The following is a 27,005-nucleotide window of genomic DNA, read 5'->3' as shown; positions in this document are numbered from 1 at the left end:
TGAGGATTTTTTTGAGTAATAAAAATCAAAAAGCTTGATCTGTTAAAAAAACTAACTACAATGTCTATGGCATTAAAAACATCTATAGGATTAAAATTCATGATAAAAAAATACAAAAGATGGTTAGTAAATGGGGTTAAATGTCTCTTGTCCTTGCATTTCCCAGGAAATACTAAAAGTGCTAATTTATCATAATTCAATTATGATAAGTCTAGGATAGGTATTGTAATTTCTAATTAAGCTGTTAAAGTGATATTAAAAGAATATATAATTAATCCAATAAAGGGAAAAATGGAATGAAAAAAATACTTGATCAACTCAAATAAGGTAATGAAAGAGAAAATTTAGGCATGTGAGTCAAATAGAAAACAAGTAGTAAGACAGTAGATATAAACCCAGCTGTATCACTAGTTAATTTAATGTACATGGATTAAGTCACTCAAAGGCAAATAGATAGATGGAATCTTAAAAAATACATTCTTTTATATCGTGCCTAAAGAGATATATGTGAAATATAATGCACAGAAAAGTTGAAGGTTACAGGATGGAAAATGATTATCACACAAGTATTAGCCAAAAGAAAGCTAATATAGTCATGTTTATTAATATCCGAGTAGATTGAAGAAGACAAGAAGAAATAGATAAACAGAAACACATCCCACAATAAGGACTTCAGTCTACTAGAAAGATATAATTTAGTCTTTATGAATTTAATAACATAGCTTTGAAATATGTAAAGCAAAATTACAGAAATGCAAAATAATAACTCCCTCACAATCATAGTGGACCACACGTAGAAATTGACAGACCCAACAGACAAAGATTCATCAGTAAGGAGAAAACTTAAACCATACATTGACTTCATAGACACTGCACCCAACACAACAAAATACATTCCTCCCGAGCTGAAAGGGAATTGTCACCAAAAATGGCTATGTTTGATCATGAAGCAGGCCTCAGTAAATTTCCAAAATTGAGATCGTAGAATAAATCAGTATTTTAAAACTTTTTCCAAACCATAGCATGTACCAGGGGATCACTGTGCCCAGGGTGGCGGTGCCCATGCTCCCCCACCTGTTCTTCTTACCCTCAGAGGGTCACATCTTCTCCATGGAGCACTCACCCAACTCAACTCTGGACCCAGAGGGAGGTTCTCTTCCAGCGCAGAGACAAGTCCTTAACACCACCTGTCCGCCAACTCATCACCTGACTTTTGCTAGTAATACTGGTATTTATGTTTTGTTCATAAATTTAGTTCTCAGCTGTATTTTAAGTCTCCTCAAAGTGCGCAGTCATCCCCTGCGGCACTCAGAGGCAGGCCTAGACACTCCATGGCTCTAGGGGACACTGGGGGCCAGCGTCTGACTCTGCTGGTTTTGATGCTGTCACCAAGAGGAGACGTTTTGATGGGCTCAACTATTAAATCATTAAAGTTTCAGCTTTGGAAAATCACTGTAATGATGTATCCCAGGAGAGTGAGGGCAAGGACTGGGGGTGGGGCCGGTCAACGACGTTTTTTACATTTTGTTTTGTCCAGGTTGGTCCTGGTCTGTCAAAGCTCCCCTGGGGGCAAACAGCATGGGGAGATCCCACCAGGGACTGGCTCCACCAGGGCCCACATGACCGTGTGTGATGACAAAGCTACCCAATGATCTGAGGGAGGACAAAAGAGATGACGTCCCTCCTGAGCTTATGGTGCGTTGGCATCATGTGTGCAGATGGTGTGCACACCACACGGAACTCTAAGAATGCTTTGTGAGATTCAAGCACCAAACAGAAAAAGTAAAACTATGTGCAAAAAACAAACCAAAAAAACCCTGAGATACCCATGTACTGATGGGTGGGCGGCAGAGACCTGGCTGGTGCCGAGGAGGGAAAGGCTCAGGAGTCGGGATACCAGCGTCCTGCTCTGCCACCGACTCGCTCGGCAGCTAGGGAGTCACGTGTACTGCCTCTGTCTCAGGTTCCTGAGCTGAGCTCACAGGACTGGGTGAAAGCCTCAGCCCTTGGACCCACCCCGGGGCCTCCGTGCTACAGTTGACTTGATGACGTCAAAGGAAAGACAGGACTTTTGTTTCTCTTGAGAAGAGTGAGCAGCCAGCAATCGCAAATAAAATGGCTCCTTTCTATGCCGTTTCCATCTGTGTTCTAGAACAAATACCAGTCCATCCCTGCAGCCGTACCTCAGCACAGAAGTTCCCTCCCCAGTGTTGTTCTCAGACACGATTCATGAACATCCATAGACCCGCTTTTCTGGGGAAAGGAGGCAATCACATTTTGTCTTAAGTAACTCATCTCACTGTGCCACAGTCAGGAGCGGTTTGGAGGAGAATTCCTGCTGCAAGCATGTTCTGGTGGGTCCCCAGAGAGCTGCTACGGGTCAGACGCCCCCTGGAGATCAGAGCTCACTGTCACCTCCCACACCCCAGAGACACAGCTTGCCTGGGACTCATCACGATGCAAGGATGTCGCCTGTGTGTTGAGCACATGTGCCTGCGTACTCTGCAAGGTGCAGGTGTGCAGGGCTCACTTGGGTTCATCATGGACCGAATTCTCAGAAGCTGAGCAGAGCTTCCTTAAACCCCGTCCTATTCGAAAAGAAAAAGAAAAAAGAAATCCACAAACCCTCTAGCTTAACATTTGAATAGCTGAGCTCTACTTGGGATTTCATGAATAAAACACATTTCCTTGTACAGCATGGTTAACAACATGTGCACATATATGCACTTTATTCCTGAGTGTGGGGCTATGGGGTCTCACGAAGTCTGGATTTCCTGTGGAGGGGGCTCCCTCAGAGCAGGTGGCCGTGCTGATTGCCCTCTGCACCTCTTCAGAGCCTCCCCCTCCTCTTCCATTTACTGCAAAGAGTGCCCTGCTTGGAGAGAGATTTATTTGTGAAATTCTAGGCACTCTGCTCCGAGAGCCTGCCTTTCCACCCTCCCGGGAACTAGAGAAGCCTGAAGCCAGCTGCCAGTGTCCCTGGTCTGTGGGCAGTAGTTGCAGGTGCTGTGGGGGCTGGATGGAGCCTTGAGAAGAGAGAGTCCCGGGTCGGGGGGTGGGGGGGAGGTGAACTTGCACGACAGACACCACCCTGCAGATGCGCAGAGGATGGTGGGGACAAGACGGCACCTGGAGAGTCAGGGCTAACGTGGCAGCGTCCTTGCAGGAGGGAGCAGGGGAAGGTGTGGTTGGGGTGAGGTTGGCAGTGAGTCAGGTGGGGGAGAGAACTGGCAGGGTCTTGGGGAACAGGAGGCCGTGACCCCGAGGGAGGAGCAGCGCAGAGAGGGGAGGAGCCACGCAGAGGCCGGCACAGAGAGGAGGCCAGGGTGGGGGGCCAGACCGCACCCTATGAGGCCTAGTGCCGCCGCCTTCCGCCCCCAGACCCTGCGGGGGCTCCTCTGAGCTCCGCTGGCTGGGCAGTGTCCCCTGCCCTCAGGGGCGGCCGCATGGACCAGCTCCTGTGACGTCAGGCCCCCTTGTCCCCGCCAAGGACGGCTCCTGCCCACACACTGCTGGCCCCCCGCCCTGGCCCTTCAGGGGCGTCCGCCGCCCACCCCCGGACCCCCAGACGCGGAGCCGACCTGCAGGAGCTCCAGCAGGTGGAAAAGCCCTGCCTTAGGCGTTGGGTCGTGGGAGGCTTTACTGTTCTCTCGACAGAGCTCGCAAGGCCCTGGGGGCCGGGAGTTTGGCGACGTCTCTTGTGACCTGAACGGTCGGTGGATGCACAGCAGGTGCAGCAAACCCTAACGTCCCTCTCTGCCTCTGACTACACTGGGGGGCCTGCAGGCGCCAGGTGCAGGCCGGGGCCTGGGAGTTTGAGGCTCCAGGGCTGGCTCTGGCCCCGCACAGTCGGAGGGGCCCTGGCCGCGCGTGGTGACAACTCGCACACCCGGGAGGTCTCTAGTGACGCGTCTGTGACTCCACCCTGGCCGGCATTTCCACAAAGTACAAGACGGCAGGCTGGCTGCACGGAGGCTGGTCGGGGGCTTGGAGGAGCAGCCGACGGGGGGAGGGGAGACCCAGAGGGGTCCCAGCAGGTGGAACGGAGAGGCCGCCCAACCGTGCCCTGGAACGTGGGCTCCGCCACCGGGCGGAGTCCCGGGAGCCCTGAGCGGTGCTGGCCCCGGTAGGAGCTCGGTACACGGCAGGCGAAGGTGGGGGCTGGCCAGGTGGGTTTGGTCCTGCGCGGGCTCTACCAGGAGCCCCCTGCTGTGGCTTAACAGTCACATTTACAGATCCTTGCAAGTCTTCGTTGACACTAGCTGGGAATTAGGGTGTGACGCGTCCCCAAAACAAGTCGGGCTTAGGGTGCGTGGATGGGTATGTGGCAGGTAGAAGGCTGGAGGTGTTCATCTGAACCATCTCTGTGACTAGAGTCTACCTGGGAGAGGCTGGGAGGACGGGAGAGGAGCGGCCTGGAGAAGTTTCCTGGTGTTCTGGAAAGTTCCAGGGAGAAGGAGAAACCTGGGGCCTGGGCAGAAGCCTCCAGGGGAGTTGTGGGCTGACCTCAGCAACTAGGGAGTTGTCTGAAAGGGCAGGGGGCCGGGGGCTGGATGCTGGGGGTGACCGCAGGTGTGGGACTCAGTCCCAGGTGGGAGGCGCCCACAGTGAGGTTTGGGGACCTCCCCGGCCCGGGGTGTATGACAGTGGCCCCACATGCCCAGGACTCCTTGAATTTGGACTGGGGGGGCAGAGTCTGATGACACAGGAAACCGTGTGGGGCAACTGGTTTATGTCTCTTCATGACGGGGGGCATCCCAGCACAAGGAGCCACTTATCTATTATTCCAGTTTACCTGCAGATTTTCCAATGTTTTGAAGGATTTTGTCCAGAATTGACAGTTTTTTATATTGATCGTTTTGTGAATTCTTCTTTCCTGTGGGAAAAATAAATTCCATGATCAGGATTTGGTCAGTCATTGAGGCATGATCCCAAACATCTTCTCTTTTCAACCTCAGAGGCTTTCAGGAAGCCCAGGACCGAGAGTGTGTGGCTTGTGCTCAGGTCCAGGTGGAGACTCGCATCGTCATGCTTTCTCTGTTTTCTCCTTACATTCTGAGGATGTGCTAGCTTGGTTCCTTCTGTGGTTGATGCTCCTGGTCACTTGGATACTCTCCTTGCATCTGGACATATATTTTATAAGACATTTCACTCCTCAAAAGGGTGAACTCCTACCCTTGCCCTGTCCAGGCCTTTTTATCAATATTGTGTGGGACCAGTCTCGCCACTGATGAGAGGGGCAGAGTGTTGATTCATGGGATGAGTCCAGAGTAGTCACTGGTCCCACAGAGTCAGGGTGAAAAGGGCCTGTTCAGAGCAGCACCCAGCCTGGGAGGTTCCTTTCCTCGGGATGAAGCCTTAACTGTGACCTACAGGGTGCTCTCACCCTTTTCCTTCCTGACCTTCCCTATGTTCAAAATGTATCAAGGAGACCCCTAGAATCAAAAGTTCTCCCAAAACTCTATTTGAGGACAGCCAAGAACATTTAAGAAAAATTTATATTTGTTCAACATATGAATCTTAACTTGCTGCTGGGTGGTCTGCATCTCTCATTGCTTTGTGGGTGGTTAGAAAATAACAACCTTTATTTACCTATAAGCATCTAGCAGGTGTTAGTAGGTATTTACTGAGTGAATGAATCTTTTGTTGAAGCTAATGCCAATACAAAATTACTGACTGTGGGATAAAATTCTGTATGTATCATGGGACACTTAGATTGTAACAGAACCCGAAGTTTAGGCACACTTCAGATGTCAGGAGTGGTGATTTGGGTCATGGAGACGTTTTAGACATTGTGGAAATCACACAGGTGGTTGGTTATTCTGGCAACAAGAGAAAGATGTTCTCTGCAGATCCTTCAAGCTGCTTCAGGCTTTTAAAATATTACTGCGAGTTATTTTAAGGCAACAAATTCTTATTTGTAATATGTATTATAAGCCCATGGTAGAATTTTAAAATTTGGAAGAAGAGTATCTGTGGGAAATAAAGCCAGTTCCAACAATGACCCCTCAGTTCCAGCTTCCTCCTGTAGGCCACAATTGCCTTCCATTTCTGTCTTCCAGTGATAATCCATACTGCAAAGATTGTTGCCAACATCATACACTCACTGAATATTTAAAGCCACATTGACATTTTTTAGAGGAAGATGCTTAGGAAATTTTGTCAGACAGTTCAGGCTGACTGACTTGTGGAAACATACAATTCATCAATAGGTATAAAATTTTGCATCTTAAGTTTGCTTATTTTGGAGTATATCTTTAGCCTTTAGGATTCCATATATCATGATAACATTTGCACAGTCCCTATATAGGTGTGGGTCCATTTGAACATCAATACACCTGATGAGGCTCATGGGAAATGTTTACTTTCCATTTGTAAATGAGACCCCAGTGAAGCAAAGCAGCTTTGCCTAAAGTCACTGAGATGGTAGGAGGCCTAGCTGGGAAAGAATGCAGGGCAAGGTCTCTGGCTCTTTCTCCTTCCAGGCCATCCTGGAGATTTCGTCAGAGTTGAAATGCAGGGCTTTTCATAGCTACAGGATTCCCAATGGAACTACGTGGGTGAAAGTCCACTGTTTGAACTTTCATGCTTGGAAAAGATGGAGTAGCAAGGACCAGATTTAACTTCCCAATTTAACTTACGAACTAGAAAAAAAAAACATATGAAATAATAATTTCCCATACATCAGACAGCAGGCAGTAAGGGACAGTCATCCCTGAGAAGGGAAATCAAAAGGGGCTCCTCATGACCCCGCCCATTCCTGCCTGGAGAGTTTCCAGTCCGGCATGATGAGTGAGGACAGAGGCAGAGCCCTGTGGTCTCACCAGGAGGAGATGGAACTAGGAGAGCTCACAACACCTAGAGAGGTCAGAGAACTCCGAGACCTCAGAAGTTTGCCTCAAGTCTCCAGCTGGGGGTCAGTGAGAAGACATAGGAAGCCTGAGGATGGAAAAAGAACCACATAAAAGGGCAACAGAAAAATTTCCAGAGCTCACACAGGCCAGTAGTTGGCATCCCCCGTGGTAAACATAAAAAGCCTCATTATACACAAGGCATTGGGGAGGGTACTCCAGAATTGTATTGCCTTAGTATTGGGGATTATTAACTTCAGAATAAGTGCTAATTGCTTTACAGAACAAAGCTTAAATGTGAACCTCAACAGGATCAACTCTTTCAAAGTTATTTAACTGGGTTCAAGAGCAAAGCTTGCTAGTAAAATATATAATATTTGGCATCCAAACAAAAATGATCAGGCTTGAAAGTAAGCAATAAAATATGATCTTTAAGAAAATGACCTATAATGAGAAGAATTAATCAATCAAAACTGACCCAGAAATGACATAGATAGTAGAATTAGAAGGCAAGGATATTAAAATTTATCATAACACCATATCCCATATGTTCAAGAAGCATAAATTCTCAGATTACATACAAAAGCAAGACCTAACTGTACACTGCCTACAAAATCCCACTTTAAATATAAAGCAAAAGTAGGTTAAAAATAAAATGATGGAAAGGATCACCCAGGTGAATACTAATCAAAAGAAAGCTAAAATGTCTATTTAAATTTTAGACAAAATGTCTTTAGGAGCCAAGAATATCACTAGGAATAAAGAGGGTCATTTCTTTCTTTTTTTATGATTTTTCCTCAGAGTTTATTAAATTTTATTTTTTTTAAAGATTTTATTTATTTATTAGAGATACACAGAGAGAGAGAGAGAGAGAGACAGACAGGCAGAGGGAGAAGCAGGCTCCATGCAGGAAGCCTGCCATGGGACTCGATCCCGGGTCTCTAGGATCATGCCCTGGGCTGAAGGTGGCGCTAAACTGCTAAGCCACTGGGGCTGCCCAAGAGGGTCATTTCTTAATGTTAAAGCAGTAATTAATCAAGAAGATATAACAATATTTTTATGCATGCAGATGAGATGCAATGAAGGTGCTTTGAGCTATATGAAATGAACACTGGGAAAACCAAAAGATATGATCAGCAAATTCACAATTATCAACTGAGATTTCAATTCTGCTTTCTTAAGAGTTGAGCAAACAAGGAGACAGAAATTCTGTAAGTGTATAGAATACTTGAACATGGAGGTTCACCTACTTGATTTAATTGACATTTATAAAATATTCCACAAATACACAACATATACACATTCTTTTCAAGTGTACGTGGAATACTTGCTAAAGTACAATATATTCTAGGCCATATTTAAGGTTTTTAAAAATGCATTTAAAAGATCCAAGTCTTATAATGTGTGTTTTCTGACCAAAACAGAATTGAACCATAAATTAATAACATAGTGGTGTTGGAAAAGTTTCCAAATATTTGAAAATGAAATAGTACATTTCTAAATGGCCTGTGGGTCAAAGAACAAATTTAAAAGATGAGTTATAAAGCATTTTGAACTGATTAATATTTGTAGGACGAGATTAAAGTAGAGCTAAGAGGAACTAAATGTTCATGATAAAAAAGAGGAAAAGTCTCAAAACTTTGACCTAAGTATTCACCTTAACAAGTCATTAAAGACATTTTAAAAAGGAGAGAAAAAACCCTCAAAATAATCAGAGGAAAGAAAACAATAAAATTAAGAGAGGAAAAGGTTATGACAAAAAAAATAGAGAAACAATACAGAAAAATGAAACCAAAAGCCTGATTCTCTGAGATCATTTTGTCCCTAATTATATCACTAGGGATAAAAAAAAGAAAACCCCAAATAAAAAACAACACACAAATTACTGATATCAAGAATGAGAGAGTTGTTCCTACAAACATTAAAATGGGCAATAAGAGACTGTTATGACCTTTTGCTATTTAGATGAAATGAACAAATTTCTCTAAAGACACAAACTAACAAAGCTCACTAAGGAAGATATAGGAGACACTAAATAGCCCTTTATCTATAAAAGAAATAAAATTTGTTTTTTCACATTTTTTATTTAAGGTCAATTTGCCAATATGGTAGAACACCCAGTGCTCATCCCATCAAGTGCCCTCCTCAGTGCCCGTCACCAGGTACAAAAGAAATAAAATGTGTACTTAAAAATCTTTCCACAAAGAAAAATAAAGGCCCTAATGTCTTAATTAGTAAATTCTATCAGACATTTTATATTAAAGATAATATCCATTTCATACAGATATATCAAGGAAATTAAAGAAAAGAATATACTTCTCAACTCCTTCTGTGAGGCCATTATTACCTTGAAACCAAAACTGGACAAAAGCATCAGAGAGGAAAAAACTACAGGCCAGTATCACTCATGAACATAGAGACAAAAATTCTTAACTAAATTTTTGCAAATTGAATCCAAAATATATGGAAAGGAAACTGTATCATGGGTTTATCTTAAAACACAGGTGTGATTTCAACACTCAAAAATCAAGACATGAGACTCCGGGGTGGCTCAGCAGTTGAGCATTTGCCTTTGGCTCAGGGAGTGATCCTGGAGTCCCAGGATTGAGTCCCGCATCAGGCTCCCCACAGGGAGCCTGCTTCTCCCTTTGCCTCTGTCTCTGCTTCTCTCTGTGTCTCTCATGAACAAATAAAAAATCTTAAAAAAAAAAAATCAAGACATACAATTCCCATATGAACAGAATAAAGAAAAACTAACTGATCATTTCAACAGATCAGGGGTTAGCAACTTAAGGCTTATAGGCCAAATACAGATCAGCACTAGTTTCAATAAATAAGGTTTTACTGGAATACAGCCACACCCATTCTTTTATGTATTGTCTTTGGCTACCTCTGTGCTACAATGGCAGAGTTAAGTAGTTGCAACAGGAAAGCATATTGCCCTTGAAGACTAAAATGTTTACTATCTGATGTCTTGCAAAGAGGTTCTCTATGCCCACAACAGATACACCTGAATTTGAAAAAAAAGTCTGTTCTTACCATTTGTATTTAACCTTGTACTGGAGCTAGTGGAGTAAGGCAAGGAAAATGAATGGAAGGTCTATGTGTTGGAGAGGAAAAACCCATCTATTCACAGATGACATGATTCACTATATAGTAAATCCCCAAGAATCCACAGGGAAGCTTTCTGAACTGAAGAGTGAGGAGAGCAAGGTGGTAGGGTACAGAGTCTTGTACAAAACAATCACATATCTATACACTAGAAATGAACAATTGGAAGTCGAAATTTAAAAAGCAGTATTATTTATGATAACACCAAGAATATGAAATATTTATGTATAAATCTAATAAAATATATGCAAGGTCTTTATGCTGAACACCACAAAACACTGGTGAGAGAGATCGAAGGGGACCTAAATAAATGGCGTCGTTCATATTTATTTGAAAGAGAAATATATAGAGACAGAGAGCACTAGTCGGGGGAGGGGCAGGAGAGGGACAAGCAGACTCCCGCCAAGTGAGGAGCCTGCCACCCGGCCCAATCCCAGGACCCTGGGATCATGACCTGAGCTGAAGGCAGACGCTTCACTGACTGAGCCACCGGGTGCCCCTGAATGGGGTCATTTATAGAGCGGAAGGCTGAATACAGTTAAGAAGTCAGTGCCCACCAGACTGATCTATAGATTTATAACAATCTCAACCAAGGTCCCAACAAAAGTTTTCCACAGAAATTAATAAGCTGTTTTTAAAATTTATATGAGAAGACAAGCCAAACTGATTTTGAAAATCAGAGCAGGGCAGCCCGGATGACTCAGGGGCTTAGCGCCGCCTTCGGCCCAGGGCATGATCCTGGAGACCCGGGATCGAGTCCCACATCAGGCTCCCTGCGTGGAGCCTGCTTCTCCCTCTGCCTGTGTCTCTCCCTCTCTCTCTGTGTCTCTCATGAATAAATAAATAAAATATTAAAAAAAAAATCAGAGCAAAATGGGAGGAGTCACATGGACCTGATTTCAAATCTTGGCATCAACATATAGTAACCGAGACTCTGTGACAGCTGAAAAAGAGTAGGTCCTAGGTCAGTGGAACCAAACAGACCCCAGAAATAGGCCCACATGTACAAGATCAACTAGTTGTCAACATACATGCAAAGGCAATTAATTCAACAGAGAAAGATGAGTCTTTCAATGAATGGTGTTGGAACACCTGGACGTCAACATGCAAGAAACCAAACCAAAATAATCCTGACCTGACACCATTCACACAAGTTAACTCAAGATGGATCCTAGTCCTAAATGTAAAGTCTAAAACTTTAAAGCTTCTGGAAAAGAACCTAGAGAATATCTCTGACTTTGAATTAGGCAAAGATATCTTATATTTGACACCAAAAATGAAAATTGATAAGTTGAGTTTGACCAATATTAAGAACTCCTGATCTTTGAAAGACACTGCTAAGCAATGACAAGTGAGCCACAGCCCGGCAGACAATCTTTGCAGCCACAGATCTGACAAGGGGCTTGTATACAGAATATAGAAATACCTCTCAAAACTCAACAGTAAGAAAATAAACTAGTGAAAATGAGCAAAATATTTGAAAAGACGCTTGACTGGAAAAGATATTCAGATGGCAAATAAACACATGAAAATATGCTCGATATTATTAGTCATTGGGGGAAATGCAGATTAATACTATACTAAGTGTTGAGGAAGATCCAGGGCAACTCTCGCTGTGTGGCAAGAATGCAAAACTATGTTGACAGTTTCTTATGAACACAGTTGCCATACCTCAGTTTATGGTAAAACCATAAAAGCCCTGTATGCAGATGTCTCTAAGTGCTTTATTTGAAATTCCCAAACCTGGAAACAAGCCAGATGTCATCCAGCTGGTGAATGAGGAGTGAGCCAGTAGTGGCCACAACAGAACACTCCTCAGCGATGGGAGAAGCACCAATGGACAAACGTGCAAGAATCCCAAAAACATTGTGCTAGTCGAGGAGACCGGACTCAAAAGTCTACATGGTGTACATATATGACATTCTGAAAAAGGGAAAATTATAGAAACAGGACACAAGTCAGTAGTCTTAGGGATGGAGATGGTGGAAAGAGCTGAGTACAGAGAGCATGGAATTTTTTGGGGCGATGGACCTCTTCTGTGTCATGTTTGTGCGGATGGTTACGTGAGTTTGTAATGAGGCCGGATTTCACTAGAGTGTGCTGCATCTTACCAAAACACAGGATATCTGGTAAGAACACCTAATGTATCCTATGAATCATCACCTGCCCCGAGTTCTTACCTTTGTCATCCCACTTACTGGTCCCAGCAACCCCACCACTCAAAGCAATCTGACCTTCAGCTTGCAGATGATGAACTGTAGGTTCAGAGAGGGAGGTCACTTAGCTGAGATTACACAGCCGGTAAGAGGGGGAACCAAGGTCTGACGGGCTCGTACTGTCTGCCCTGCACTCCGTCCCACAATCCCATGCCCCACAGAAACTTGTCCATTCCCCCTCCCCTTCAGCCGAGAAAGATGTCAGGAGGGCTAGTTGGATTCCCATTGGAAGATGACAAACCCCACTAAGAACCTGGGTTTAACATCAAGCTGAAAGTGATCATGTGTCAGGGAAAGGTCCTATTACATGATCGGTGTAATCCTGCCACTTAGCAACCCGAGAGAGGGAGCCAGTGGGTTTGCAAGAGGGGCCCTGCTGTGGTGGCCAGAATTTCGCATTAGAGATTCATTCCTTGGCGCCTACTTTAAACCCTCGTTGCCCCACAATCCCGAGGTGTGGCTCAGGACAGTGTCATGTTGACTATACTTCTATGTCTTTGGGGAGGTCAGTGGTGGAGCTCAGCGTTGCCCTGAACAATGAGACCAAGACACTTGGGTCCCTCTGTTTGGGAAACAAAGGCGCACAAGAACGACCCTCTGGGAGCCAGCCTGTGTGCCCATTTGGGGCGGACGCTGGAGCTCAGGGAAGCTTGTCCAGCGGGGGAAACGCCCCGCCTGAGGCAACAGGAGCAGGATGCGCCTCTGCTCCCAGCAGAGCAGGGGTGCTGAGAGGGAGCACGGAGAGGAGGGAGCCTGAGTGGCGCCCCAGCCACGCTGAGCCGCGAGGGCCCCTGCGAGGGTTCCAGGGACCAGGGTATTGGACCGTTTCTGACCTGTGCTGTCATTTCTATTTTTAAAAAAGATTTATTCATGAGAGACACACAGAGAGAGGCAGAGACACAGGCAGAGGAAGAAGCAGGCTCCCTGCGGGGAGACGATGTGGGACTGGATCCCAAGACCCTGGGGATCATGACCTGAGGCGAAGCAACTGAGCCACCCAGGGTCCCCTGCGCCATCACTTCTAATGGCTCAGCCCACTATGTTAGTTCTCAGGGAAGTGTGATAGTTCTCAGTCACTTCTCCCAGTTTGGAAGCCCCCAAGTCCCCAAATCGAGGTTGGCCAGAGACAGAGATGACGACCATTTGTCCGCCAGTAATACGAGTGGACTTCTAACCTAGTTTAGATGAAATCACTGCAAACTATGGGGGTCTTGGACGATGGAGGAGCAAAAGTCTGCATTCAACTTTAAGTCAGCAATGTAGGGAGGAGGCATCAGGAGACCTCATGGCCCAGGAGCTCCTGAGTGGAGATGATTTTCTGTCGACAGGAGGAAGTTCTAGACAAATCTGCCCGGTCATGGGTGTTGGGAGAGCTGGGCTCGTGGGGCTACAAGGCTCCTGGACCCCGCCCTTGAGGCCCCATAGGGAGGCAGGAAGCACTCCCTGCTGGCTCCTTAGATGGTAATCATTTCCTGCAGTGGACAACTGAAAGGTAAATCACCGCCTCATTGTTCTCCCTGGCAAGGTTTCCAGCACAGTAACAGAGCAGGTGGGATTTGCTGAGGGAGATAGGGAGGGTGGCTGTGGTGCGGGGCCACCAGCAGAGCTGGTCACCAGAGCCGGGCTCCTCCCGGCGGCCTCTGGGAAACCATCCAGCACAGGCTTCTCAAGGGTCCTTGAAACGGTCTCTCACCTGGTATCAAGAGCAGGTCCCTCGGCCCACACCCCAGGGCTCACCAGGGCAAGCGCCTCAGCCCTTGGACCTCACATCCCTCTTCTGTGAAATGGGCCTGACACGGGGTTGCTGTGAGGTCTGATGGGGTGATTCAAACACGACAGTGCCGCGCACACAAGCCCTCCCAGGGTGCAATGTCATTGTCACCACAATGCTCATCATGATCACGGAGGAATAATGAGTTTTCATGACGAGACTGTTGACAACCACACACACTATCCAAGTGCTCACTCCCGACTCTGTGAGCAGCGACCACGTGCCAGCTACAATGCCCACGGGCATCCTGGTGTCTGTCCTGGAGGGGCTCACAGCCTAGGGCATGTCATGATGTCTAGTATCGCCATGGTCTATCCCCTTCCATGGACATACAAGGAAGAGCATTAGGGTAAGTGCCGGGGGCAGTGGACAAGAAAGTCTCCTTAGAACAGGTGTGCAGACAACCACAGGTTCCTCCGGGTCCTCCCAAGGATGAAGTTACTTGAAGAAACAGCTTTTCAAGTCAAAATATCATCTTCTCCAATAAGCTGTCTTCTTCTCAGGTAAGGTGTGTGCCCACAGCTGTTTCTCCATCTGTCATGGTCCTGTGTGTCTGTGTGACATCGTCGTCATCTAGACGACCGTTGGTAGTACACATGGCAGGTGGCTTCGCATGGTCTGCTTGCTCTTTGGAGAGGGCTACGTTCACGTGGCTTTTAGGGAGAAAGTAGATTTTTCTGGATGCTGGGCTCAGCCGTGACTCTGCTGAGTGCCTGCTGTATGTGGCCACCCTGGGCCAGCACGACACCTCCCAGAGTCCACCTGTCTCAGGCCCTACCTGTGGCGCTCTGGGCCTCAGGTGGTGTGGGCGTGGCGGGTCTCCTAGAAGGGGCCACGCTGGTTGCAGGCGGAGTCTCTGAGTTCTGGTGGAGGAGTTGTCCTCTGGGTGATGGCCACTCTCTCACTGGCTGCATAATCTGTTTCCCTAGATTGGGAAGGCAGTGACAGTGGCTTCCCACCCTGAGTGGCTGGGCTGTCACCCCAGGCTGCTCCTTAGAGGCACCTGTACCACCATCTCGTGAGCTTAAGACCCACACATGACAGTGTCAGGCCCATCCACACATCCTCTACCACGGTCCTCCTCAGCGCCTACACCCCCAGGTGGCCCGAGGGAGCCCCTCCTCCTACTGTAGGGCCCACTGAGGTAGTACCACTGTTGTTATGGGCAATAATGTGCTGGTTGAATTTCCCCATGATTTCCCATCCAGAACAATGAAGCTCAGGGTGAAAACCCACGATCGGCCCACGAATGAGAGCCTCGAATAGTCGTGGTGTCACAGTACACAAGCAGCCCCACAAAACTGAGTGCATGTCAGTCCTGGCTCTGGAGTGGGAAGAGTCTGGAATGTCATTTCCCTGACAGACAACAGCTCCAGCACAGAAAAGCTCCAACGATGGGTTTGAGATTCTAGTGGCTCTGGACTGATCACTCAGAAGCAACATTTTGGTGACCATGGCACCTGCCTGGCCCTGCCAGTGCCATAGGACCCATGTTCCTTTCTGTTCTTGGCCAGTGTGGTGACCTCAGGAGACCATGACAGGAAAGACTGCCGCAAAGACGACAGGGATCCGTGAGTTTCGCATTATTCTTAATTAAAATAAAATGGGAAATGCAGGCCTTATTCAGTGGGGAAACCCCGTGACCTGTCTCCTGGATGCTGGCTTGAACATGTCTGCTGCCAGGTGATGTGATGCATTGCCCTAGAGTTCTCGTGTTGGCCTGATGGGGAAACGGGGTTGTTGCAGATATGACGAGTCATGAGGCAGTCACATCAGGAGCAGTGTGACCCCAATCCAACAGGCCTGGTGTTGTTATAAAAAAGATTTAGACACAGAGACACACAGGAAAGAGGCCACATGATAACAAGGCAAAGGTCAGGGACAGACTTCTAGAAGACAAGGAACCCCAAAGACTGTGGGGAAACCATCAGGAGCTGCGAGAGTGTGAAAGAGACTCCCTCATGGTCTCCAAGGAACCATCTGCTGACACCCTCATCTGGGACTAACGCCCCCAGGACAGAGAGACAGTGAGCTTTCGTGGTTCTTGGTTCTGACCACCGCAAGAACCAGGCCCAGGTGGATAGTACTTCTGGAGCCCGGCTGTCAAGCAGCAAGGAGCCGGTGCCCCCTGGCCTCCGAGGCACAGATGATGCTCCGTGGCTCACCTACTACGGCGGGGAGCGATGTTGTGTCACGACATAGGACTTTCTGTCTTGGAAACAGAAGTATCATTAGCACGTGCTCTCTGCATTCATTCTGTTCTTGTGTTTAAATGTTGGTGCCACCCCAGTGAGCCGATTTCATGGCCCACTCGTGGTAGCCTCCTTGCAGTTTGAAAACCTTCGGCTTGGGGATCCCTGGGTGGCGCAGCAGTTTGGCGCCTGCCTTTGGCCCAGGGCGCGATCCTGGAGACCCGGGATCGAATCCCACGTCGGGCTCCCGGTGCATGGAGCCTGCTTCTCCCTCTGCCTGTGTCTCTGCCTCTCTCTCTCTCTCTCTCTGTGACTATCATAAATAAATAAAAATTAAAAAAAAAAAAAAAAGAAAACCTTTGGCTTGCAAGAGCCTCTCCCTTCGGAAAGGTGTCCCCTGACCAGGAGTCTTGGGGAGCCGATAGTGCCGACTCCCATGAAGGAGATGGTTTTTCTCCAGATGTTCCCATCTCCTTGTCTCGTTTTTTCTCTGTGCCAGACGTCGTCTTTGTCATTTGCCTTCTATGAGCTTCTCTTCTTCTCACCTGGTTTTCCAACTGGCTTCCTCCACGATCACCTCTGGCACGCTGTCTTCCTGGCCAGTTTTCCTGCCGAGGCTGTGAGCACCTTGGGGCCAGGTGCTTGGTGGTTCAGCTGTGATCCCAGAACCCAGCGCCTGGTTCAGCATGCAGCAACTCTACTGAACTGCCTTTCACTTACTTGTGAAGTTGTTAGAACGTTATAGAATTTTGCCTTTTCTTGGTGTTAATGAACTGACATTTTTCTCCACATATTCCCGTAGCAGCATCTTTGCCAGTCTTGTGTTCAAACGAACCCCAAGTTTCAGGTTCCCCTTCAGCTGTGATGCTTCATTCGTTCATTCAGAACCCATAGACACCTGTTCTGTACAAAGTGCTGGGTGGCAAGGAGGACACAACATCCTCCTCAGGAGGTCATGGTCAACTGGGGGGCACATGAAGAACTCCTGGCACCAGCTGCAGGGTGGGGAGTGGTACGGAAGCAAAGCACCAGCCGTACTTTCCCCAGGAAACCAATACCCCCAGCTCCACCTTACATTCTTCCCTTTGTGTTTAGGAGCCAAGTTGAATTGGGAGCTGCCTTAACACTCCTGTTCAGCTTTCTCTAAAAAATTAGAAGGACTTGCTCAGGCTGTAGCAGGAGGTGAGAAGAAGCAAAGATGAAATGCAGGCTCACTGTTTCCTTGACCCTTCCCCTGGAGGGAGGCTTTGGACTTCATGATGCAGTTTCCTCTTAATTAAAAAGGCTAACACAAGATCCAAGTATATTTGTATACCTACAGCGATACAGCTTCAGTATTTAGAAATGAAGAAATGGACCAAGATGCAGGAGGTACATTGAAATAGTAAGAAAGCAGGTAGTGGTGATCCTTATATCAGAGAAAGTAAAATTCAAGCGCCAAAGCATTAAACATGACAAAGAAGGGCTCTTTTTCATACTAACAGCTAGAGTTCACAATGAAGATATAATGCTCATAAAAATCCACATACCAAATGTTGCAAGAATCATGCTCATAAAGCAAAAACTATGGGAAATGCAAGGATACATACACAAAGACACATTTATGGTGGAGGAATTTTACACATCATCCTAGTAAAAGAATCAGGGGAGAAAACAATAGGAAAGCAGAGAGGGCCCTAAACAATATCATCAATAAGCAGACAATATAAAGACACACCAAACACCCTTCCCATCCTGACAGCAGAGGACACACCTTCTCAAGTGCTCATGCAATAGTCACAAAAATTGATAATATATCAGGTTGCAATGAAAGCATAAGTTAGCCACAAAGTAGAACTACTAAAACCATTTTCTGATCATAGTATAATAAAAACCAGAAATTATTAACAGAAACAAAGAAAAAAGGTCCTACCACCTGGAAGTTAGAAAACATTTTATTGACAACTTTTGGGTAAAAAGAAAATACAAATTTGTAGAATTTCTGGAAAACAATGATAATTAAAATAGTTATGTATGAGAATCTATGGGTTAACATTTTGAGGAGCAGAGCACCAAGCACTTATTGGTAAAATGAGATAAATGAATTACTCAGCTCTAAAACTGGAAGAAGGGAGACAAAGTCACTATAAAAAAGCATAAAGGAGGAAATATTAATGACAAAGGCAGAAATTAATAAAGTACCGAATGAAAATACCCTAGATTTTGGGAAAAATTTAATAGACATGCTACTAGTTTACCTCATTAGGAAGAAAAAGAGATATATTTATAAAATAAGAAATGACAAGGGGGAAATAGTGGTGGGAACAAATGATATCTTTAAAATAATGAGATGATTTAGAGACCTCCATGCAAATACATTTGAGAATGCAGAAGAAATGGATCATTCTGTAGGGAAATATCGTATGCTAAAATTGAACTCCATTTAATTAAGAGAGACTAAATGAATCACTTTTCCTGGAAGAAACAGAAAAAGTTACCAAGGAACTCCTCCAGAAAAAGCACCACAAAGAGATGGCTTCACAAGGCATTTCTAACAATTCTGAAAAGATCAGGTGGTTTCAGCACTCTAAATCTTCTAAGATATTCAAAAGGGGGAGGAAAAACACATAAATTCTTAATTGTGAAGCAAGGTATAACATTGACATTTCAACCTGATAGAGATAGTACAAAAAAAACCTAGAGACTAATACTACCTATGAACTGCACTTGGGTACAAAATACTAAATAAAACATTGATAAGCATAATCCAAAATAATCAACATGACCAAGTGAGTTTTTTTTTTTTTTTTTTATCAAGTGAGATTTATTCTAAGAATGAAAGGTTGGTTCAATATTGGAAAATCCATTCATACATCATTCACATTAATAGGTCTAAAGAAAAGAAATTTGAGTATTGCCAGAGATAATGGAAAAGATTGTGAAAAAGTATTATTAAAAAATTGATGGATACTTTCTTTAGATATTAAAATACATAGGCCTTTTTTGTCCTAGGGCCAGAATCTTACTTACTGTCTAAACACTAGGAGTATTTTCGCTAGGACTGTGAACAAAAGTATTGAAACCCAGTAACATTGCTACTTTCAACAATTATTCGAGAAATATGAGAATGCAATTAGACAAGAAAAACCAATGAGATGTATAACATTAGTAAAGAAGAAAATTCTATTTGTACATGATAATGTAGTATATTTGGAAAACCCTAAAGAATCATGATAAAATGAACTGAGGCAATAAAAGAATTTAATTCGATAGCAGAACAAAAAATTAACCTACAGAAATCAATAGCGTTCATATGCACAAATAAAAACAGTTAAAGCACACAGTGGCAGAGACATTCTCATTCATAACCAACGAGGCAGATGACTGGCCCACCCTGCATCTCCCTGGCATGCAGGCAGGGTGGTAACCAAGTCACCTTTCTTGTCCTTGGAAAGTCAGTGATTACCACCAGAATAGAACTGTGACTCACCAAAACCCTCAGGACTGCCGATCTGGTAACTCTCATCAATGCTGTGTTCTTTGGTGATGAACATGGAAAAAACAGGTGGACAGTGTTTTGATTACACACTTATGAATGTTTTGGCTCATACTTTATTTTAGACCTTTAAGTTGAAATGCTAATACCATTTTCAAATCTAATCTAAAAATGTGGTCTGGAAAGTTATCATGGAAGCATTGAGTCAGATGCCATCTGACTATTAAGAATATGTATTCACAGGGGGACCTGAGGGGCTCAGTCAGTGAAGAGTCTGCCTTGGGCTCAGGTCGTAACCTCAGGGTCCTGGGATCAAGCCCTGCATTGGACTCCTTGCTCAGCAGGGAGTCTGCTTTTCCCTCTCCCTCTACCGCTCCCCCTGCTTGTGCTCTCTCAGTCTCTCAAATAAATGTAAAATCTTAAAAAAAAAAGAAAAAAAGACAAAGAATATATCCACTCGTTCGCTGACTCAGCTTCCCAGTTCTGAGAGTTTCCATCTCCAGCAATATGAAAACACATGTACACCAGGCTGTTCTAGCACCATCGTGTGTAACTGTAGGAACGAGGTAAAACAGAAACAGGTAGAAAGACCACACATGGGCATGAGCCACTGTTTGTTTATGCCAGGGAGTGCTCGACAGCTGGAAAACCAGGCACTCTCTCCGTGAAGAGTTTGGTGTGACTCTCTGCGCAGTGTACAGGGAACAAAGTGGAGACTGGAAACCTATGGGGAGCACCTTCCAGGAACGAGGGAGGGAGATATGAGTGTGCGCGCATCTTCTCATACATGCCAAAGGGAATACAGGACTGGCAGTCTCCCTTGGGGATGTGCATTGTGGTGGGCACTAGTAGTTTCTGGTATGGACCTTTTCCTGTTGTGATGACTTTTATTTATTTAAAAAATATTTTATTTATTCATGAGAGACACACACAGAGAGGCAGAGACACAGGCAGAGGGAGAAGCAGGCTCCATGCAGGGAGCCCGATGTGGAACTCGAACCCAGAATCCAGGATTACACCCCGGGCCGAAGGCAGGCGCTAAACCACTGAGCCACCCAGGGATCCCCTTGTGATAACTTTTAAAACCATGGTCATGCTCATTACATATTCAAATACAAATATCTAAAATCAATAGCACAAGGCGACCAAAAACGGTGCCAACAGTAGCAATGAGCCATGAAACACATGCAGAGGACGGCCCGGAGGAAAGACCCACTCCGGTGACTTTGCAAACCACATATTACTAGAGACAAAAGACTCCTCACAAGCATCCTTCTCCTGTCGGCAGATCTGATTTTCCCAGGGGTGCAGCATAGCAAATTCTAAACCTCGAGGGCTAAATGGAAATTTTTTTGTGGAAAATGTGAGCCAGATTTTTAACAAAGAATTACAAGGGAATGGGGAGGACGCCTGGAGGAATCCTGTGATGCTGGGTAGGTCAGAGGTATCAGCTTGAAGTCGTGGTTTTACATAGAGAGAGGGAGGACGACAGTACGATACAGTTGTGTGTGTGTGTCTCTGTGCATACACACATGGGGCTGCGTGTATATGTCTGCATGTGCACATGTCTGTGTGGATGCCTGTGTGTGCGAACACGTGTGTGCCTGTGTATCTGTCTTTGTGTGCATGTATCTCTGTGTGCACACGTGTCTGTGTGTCCATGTGTGCACACATGTCTGTGTGTCTGCGTGTGCACACGTCTGTCTGTGTGCATCTCTGTGCACACGTGTGTCTTATGTGCATCTGGATGTGCACACGCGTGTGTGCCCGGCTGCATGTGCATCCGTGTGTGCACAGTGTGTCTGTGCGTCTGCATGCATATCCACATGTTCACACATATGTGTACGCGTGTCTGTGTGCATGTGCGTGTGTCTCCCTGTGTGCTCACATGTGTTCCAGCCCAGCCTGCAGGAGGAGGCTGGAAGCGATGGCATTCTCCTCAAGCCCACTCGGCGCCCACTTGTTCAGTTCTAAGTTCTATTCTCGGAGGAAGAGAAATCAGACTCCAGGGTTGGGGCAGGGAAAAGGCAAGAGGCCTAGAACACCTCCTGGTGACAGAAAGTTGGGAAGTGCTCAAGAGGAGGGGGCACATTAACAGGACATGGGGACCAGGTAGAGGGGGCCCCAAGGCAAATCCGGGGTGAGCAAATGAGGAAGGAACAAGGGAATGAATGAGAACAATGGGTAAGAATCCGATGAACAAACACAGAGGGAGGCAGAAGCAGAAAGTGGCCATTTGCAAGGTCTCGCCTCCTACCACGACACCTCACAGGGCAGGTATCCCCCGAGCTACACGGGCGACCTTTCTTCCGCACAATCTTTAAAGAAAATATCTGTCTTCCGCGGGGTGCTAGCTCCTCCGCCGCGGAGCCTTGCACACCGGAATTCCTGTCCGCAACCCCTGCTGCTGGAGGGGCGCTCTGCCCCGCTCCTGGGGGCCTCCCTGAGGGGATGCTGGCTCTTCCTGCACACCCCCGGGAGGGGCTCTGACCCAGCTGGAGTTTGGCTGGGGCGGGCAGTGTGGCAGCCCCCCCCCCCCCAGGCGGCCACCTGCCTGCGGACCTTCTGGCCTTGCCCTGCTTTTCCAGGGTCAGAGTCACCGCGCGGTGGGGCTGGCGGTTCCTCGACAGAGACGGGAAACCTGCCCAACTGGGTTCAGTGAAGCAGCCTCCCTCCCCAGCCGCACTTGCATCCTCCGTAACGGGGTCCCCATCCGCATCTGCCTGGCGCCTCCATCCTCCCCACTAGGTTCTCAGCGCAGGAGGGTGATCACCAGGGTGCATTTACCATTATTGAAAATTTTGTCCTCATTGCCAATAGAGAATTGTGAATTGTCTGAGAGTCCGTGATAACTCTGAGGAGCACCAACTTGAAAAGTCTCATCCATGATGGTATCTTTGATGAAGAACATGGAAAAAATAAGGAAATGATTTTTTGATTACACATACACGGACCTTTGGGTCCACCCTGTATTTTATGGAATGCTACTGGAGTTTTCGAGTCCTACTGTAAATGGGCTTTGGCAAGTGCACAGGCATCATCTGACCCCCTCGAGCCCCGCCATGTGGGCCGCGGCAGACCGTGGGTGATGCTGATCCCAGGAACTGGAGTTGACCTCCGGAAGCACCGTCCTGGGGCGAGGCTGAACTTCCCTGGCCCTGGATGCAGTGTGTGCACCGCATGTAGATTGTGATCCCTGTGACCCCTGAGCAGGTGTCACCCAGACCCTCTGCCTCGGTTCTCTGCGTGCTGTTCACTGGCCTCGGTGGGTGCTGAACACCACGGAGCTGCACTTCAGCAAAGCACGTTCTTTATCTTGGCTCACTACTGTACTGACTGGGGGGCCTTGGGCGAGTCCTTCTGACCTTAGTTCTATCCCTGCGGAACGGGGTCCTGGTCACCGCGCCTGTCTCAGGAGGCTTAGGCCCGCGTCAGGGTGCTGGCAGTGGAAAGTGCCTGTTTCATGGGCCCCGTGTGCCTGTGGTGGCTGAGCCTGACTTGCAGCTGGAGCACAAGACCTTGCTTGTGTGTGCACCCCAGAGACCACCCCAAAATAAAGGGAACTCGTCTCCGCCAGCCCAGGCTCAAACTCCTCAGTCTCGGGGAGGTCCTAGAAATGGTTTGGGACAACTGTTTCTTTCCCCTTCATTTGCTTTTGTCCCAGATGTAGTTGCCCCTAAAGAATGATTCTGCCTAAAGGCAGAATGATGGGATTGTGTCTCCACCACCACAGACCCAGGGACACACGCAGTTGTAGGTTTAAAAAATGTATACTTGCTTTTGTCCTTGAAAAATTTTGTTGATAATGGTGATGCTGTCCTTTGCTTTGCAGCCTTTGATGATTTATTTGGATCCAACATCTCTTGGACTAGAATTTCATCTTGGGAAAAGCACACAAGGACGTGTTAAAGCCAGAGGTACAGGAAGGACCACGACCCTTTTGCCCCCACGGGGACCTACTGCAGCGTGTGAAGCAGCGACTAGAAGCAGGGACCCAGGTGCCCTGTGCAGATGCTGTTTGGCTTCTAAAGAACCTTGTCTGGGGTGGGTGATGCCTGCCCCCTCCACAGTTTCTGAAAACCTGAGACCATCCAGGTACCCCGGCAGGGTAAACACTGTCCCCAAAGACACGATACCAGAAGCCTGGCCCCCGCTGCAGACCCCCATCGTTCCGTCCCCTCTGAGACTTTCCCCAGGCTGTCCCGTGTCAGTGCACCCTCTCTCCTGATTTCTGAATAAGATGGTGTTGCTTTCTCCCTTTGCATCTTTCCCACCTCTCCTAGGAAGCTTTTTTTTTTTTTTAAGATTTTATTTATTCGTGAGTGACACACACACACACACACACACAGAGAGAGAGAGAGAGAGAGAGAGAGGCAGAGACACAGGCAGAGGGAGAAGCAGGCTCCATGCAGGGAGTCTGACGTGGGACTCGATCTGGGGTCTCCAGGATCACACCCTGGGCCACAGGCGGCACTAAACCACTGCACCACCGGGGCTGCCCTCCCAGGAAGCTTTTAACACATAAGAGCACCGGACTTGGTGTTGGACAGACGGGACCCACGTCTGGTTTGGTCTCACTGGACCTTGATCCGGGCAACTTCCTCTTGGGACCTGTCTTCTCATCTGTAAAATAGGCCTGTGCTTATCTCCTCAGGCTTGTTAGGAGGGTCACATAAAGCAGTGTGCATGGAAAGCACTTGCACAGTCAGGGATCATGGCGGAGGCTGAATGTAAAGGAAAACAGGACAGTGGCAAGTCACCCCATCTCTGCAGCCCAGTGGGTACCCTGACCAGTTGGTCCATGTGCTGGGACTGGAGCCCACCCAGCAGGTGCCCTGGTTTGCCCAGACTTTCTTGGTTCAGCAGGCAAATGCCACATCCTAGGAGCCCTGGGGACCTGGACAAAGCATGTGGCTGTCCACCGTGGCTCCAGGTCATATGAGGTACATGAGTTCAGGGCGAGAAGATCTGAAGTGTCACTGGAAACAAAGATTTTGCCGACACGCATGGAGAAACGCTCTTGGGCAACTCTGCAGCATTCCTCCCCCACGGAACCTGAACCCAGCGTCCATGTGTGCATCCCCGTGGGGCAGGGGCCTGCACCCTGCCTTCTTCCTGCCCTGGGAATGGCCACAATTATGGAGCTGTGGACACCATCCCTGACCACAGGATATGAGCTCAAGGGATGGCCAGGGTGACCTCAGGGACATAGTTGGATATCATGGAGCTGCTGGTGACACAGGAGCACAGCCCCTGTTTGGTTGAGCTGCTGCCACTCTGTCTCTGCTCACATGGCCAAGTGCATTCTTTGCTGGTGCACTGCTCTGGCTATACCTGCTTCCACCTTGAGAAGACCTTGGCCACTTTTCTGGGACAGCTATTGTGCAGAAGAACCAATTTTAAGTCCCTAAAAATTATGGTGTTTAGTTAGATTTTGAGTCACAGGGAAGAGTGGATATTTGTGTGAATAACAAATATTGAGCAGTTACTATGTACCAGAAACTGTCCAGGTGCCCAGGGGTGAAGGACAGCCCAGCCCCAGTCCCTGGTCTGCCCTGAGCCAACCAGCCATTTGAGAGGGATAGGACTGTACCTGTGTGGTCATGCACAGCACCTTCCAGAGCGCCCACCAGGAACTGAGATCAAGGATTGCCCCCGAGGCAGGCAGGGACAGGCAGGGGGCAGGAGCCCGGTTGACTGGCACCTCCTGAAGGAAGCTAGGGTGGCCTCCCGGGGACACAAAATACTGTTAGTGGCAGATGTCTTGAGAGATCCTCAAGGCAGGGGGTGACAGCCCTCAGGGCCAAGAGGAGCCCTAAGCCAACTGACTTCACAGCACTTTCAGAGCCGGGGGCTGGGGGACGCTCGAGGGTGAGCAGGCCAAAACCAAAAGTTCCAACAGGCCTCCAGAAACGTTGTGCATCTAATTGTAGCAAAACCCGTCAGGGAGCAGAGGAGCCTGATAGGTTGTATGAATGAGAAAACCCGGTCTTCGAACCATGTCTAATTTCTGACGGTTTACATTTTCTTTTCTGAGAAATGAGATATTGAATATACAAATGGACGGTGACCAGTTCTACATAAAAATATAACTGATCCACCATGTAGGCAGCCATCCAGAAGTCACCCTGAAGGAAGGTGACTGCTGTCTCCAGCAGCAAATCCTGGGGGCCACACGCCCCCCTCTCTAGGGCCACCTGCCCCTCATGGCCCGGATGTGACCAGTAACTGCACTTCCCATCCTACAGAACCCTGGTTAGCTGTCCCTGTGTCCCAGCCGGTGCCTGGGTCAGCCCCCACCGAGAGCCCTCCCTGGCCAGCCCCTACCCCCCGGTGCCCCCCCAGCCGTCCCTGCCCCAGCACCTGCCCCACGGCACCCGCCCCCCCCCCACAGCTGTCCCTGCACCAGCACCTGCCCCAGGGCCCCCCTCAGCTGTTCCTGCACCAGTACCTGCCTCAGGGCCACCCTCAGCCGTCCCTGTCCCAGCACCTGCCCCAGGACACCCTCAGCCATCCCTGCACCAGCACCAGCACCTGCCCCAGGAACCCCAAGCCGTCCCTGCACCAGCACCACCCCCAGCATCCCCCCAGCTGTCCCTGCACCATCCTGAGCTCTCCCTCCCACCCGCCTGAGTCTCTGCCACATGCATGTGACAGTGGCCTGGCCCACGCCCAGCTGCAAGACGCTCTGAATCAACAGCCTCTGCTGATCTCACGTGTCTCCAGAGACACGATGTCTCACTTTCACGGCTTCCTGCTCTCCACCCAGGAGAACAGGGGTTGGGGGGGCAGGAGCCTCAGTTCCCCTTCTGGCTTTAGTGGATCCCCACAACGTCATCAGAAATCTCCTTGACTCTATCCTTTCTTTCACGCAGGCAGTCGGGACCTTGGGTGGCCGGCCCGCGGATGGAGTGGGTGCTGGTGTTGGACCATAATCTTGCAGGTACCGAGACCGCCAGACCCGCCAGGAACTTGGGAGTATTCGCCAGCACCACTCCTAGACCTGGTGGTGCTCCCATCCTGCCGGGCCAGTTCACCTGCCTAGCGGTTGCCGGCCAGGTCCGGCACGGGGTTAGGTTTACCTAACCTGCACATACTGTTTTTAAGGCTAACGCACACCTGCGTGGGGTAGGGCCCTCTGTGCAACCACGTTCTCTCCAAGCCCTGAACCACACACAGGGCTGATGTTACCATTTCATTGTACACACAGGCCCTGCTTCACGGACATGAGGGCTTTTGCAGGCATCAGAATGTCTTCTGATTCTGAGACAGGAATTGCTTAGGGGAGTGGATGGTGGTCACTCAGAGAGAACTAGAACGTTCATTCATTGATTTATTCATTCACTCGCTCATGTCATCTGTCAATCTATCTGTCTGTGTGTCTATCAT

The 27,005-nt window shown here is 47.8% G+C and overlaps 1 protein-coding gene across 2 annotated transcripts in view; it reads right to left on the bottom strand.

The window, feature by feature from the left end:
* Positions 1–2,698: 2,698 nt before the first annotated feature.
* The window catches only part of LOC119865241 (sperm acrosome-associated protein 7-like), a 29,231-nt gene continuing 4,924 nt past the window's right edge, over positions 2,699–27,005 (bottom strand). Inside the window, exons 3-7 of one of the 2 annotated variants that reach the window (XM_038570069.1) lie at positions 23,395–23,496; positions 22,404–22,511; positions 19,611–19,658; positions 4,796–4,876; positions 2,699–2,875 (exon numbers count right to left, since the gene is read on the bottom strand). In XM_038570069.1, coding sequence (XP_038425997.1) covers positions 2,856–2,875; positions 4,796–4,876; positions 19,611–19,658; positions 22,404–22,511; positions 23,395–23,496 — 359 coding nt within the window. In that variant the 3' untranslated portion in view covers positions 2,699–2,855. The remainder of the gene's footprint in view (positions 2,876–4,795; positions 4,877–19,610; positions 19,659–22,403; positions 22,512–23,394; positions 23,497–27,005) is intronic. The other variant, XM_038570070.1, reaches the window with a different exon arrangement.

The sequence above is a fragment of the Canis lupus genome, chromosome 22 (genome assembly GCF_011100685.1).
Source record: "Canis lupus familiaris isolate Mischka breed German Shepherd chromosome 22, alternate assembly UU_Cfam_GSD_1.0, whole genome shotgun sequence".
NCBI classification, from domain to species: Eukaryota; Metazoa; Chordata; class Mammalia; order Carnivora; family Canidae; genus Canis; species Canis lupus.
This window is presented reverse-complemented; position numbering and strand designations above follow the sequence as displayed.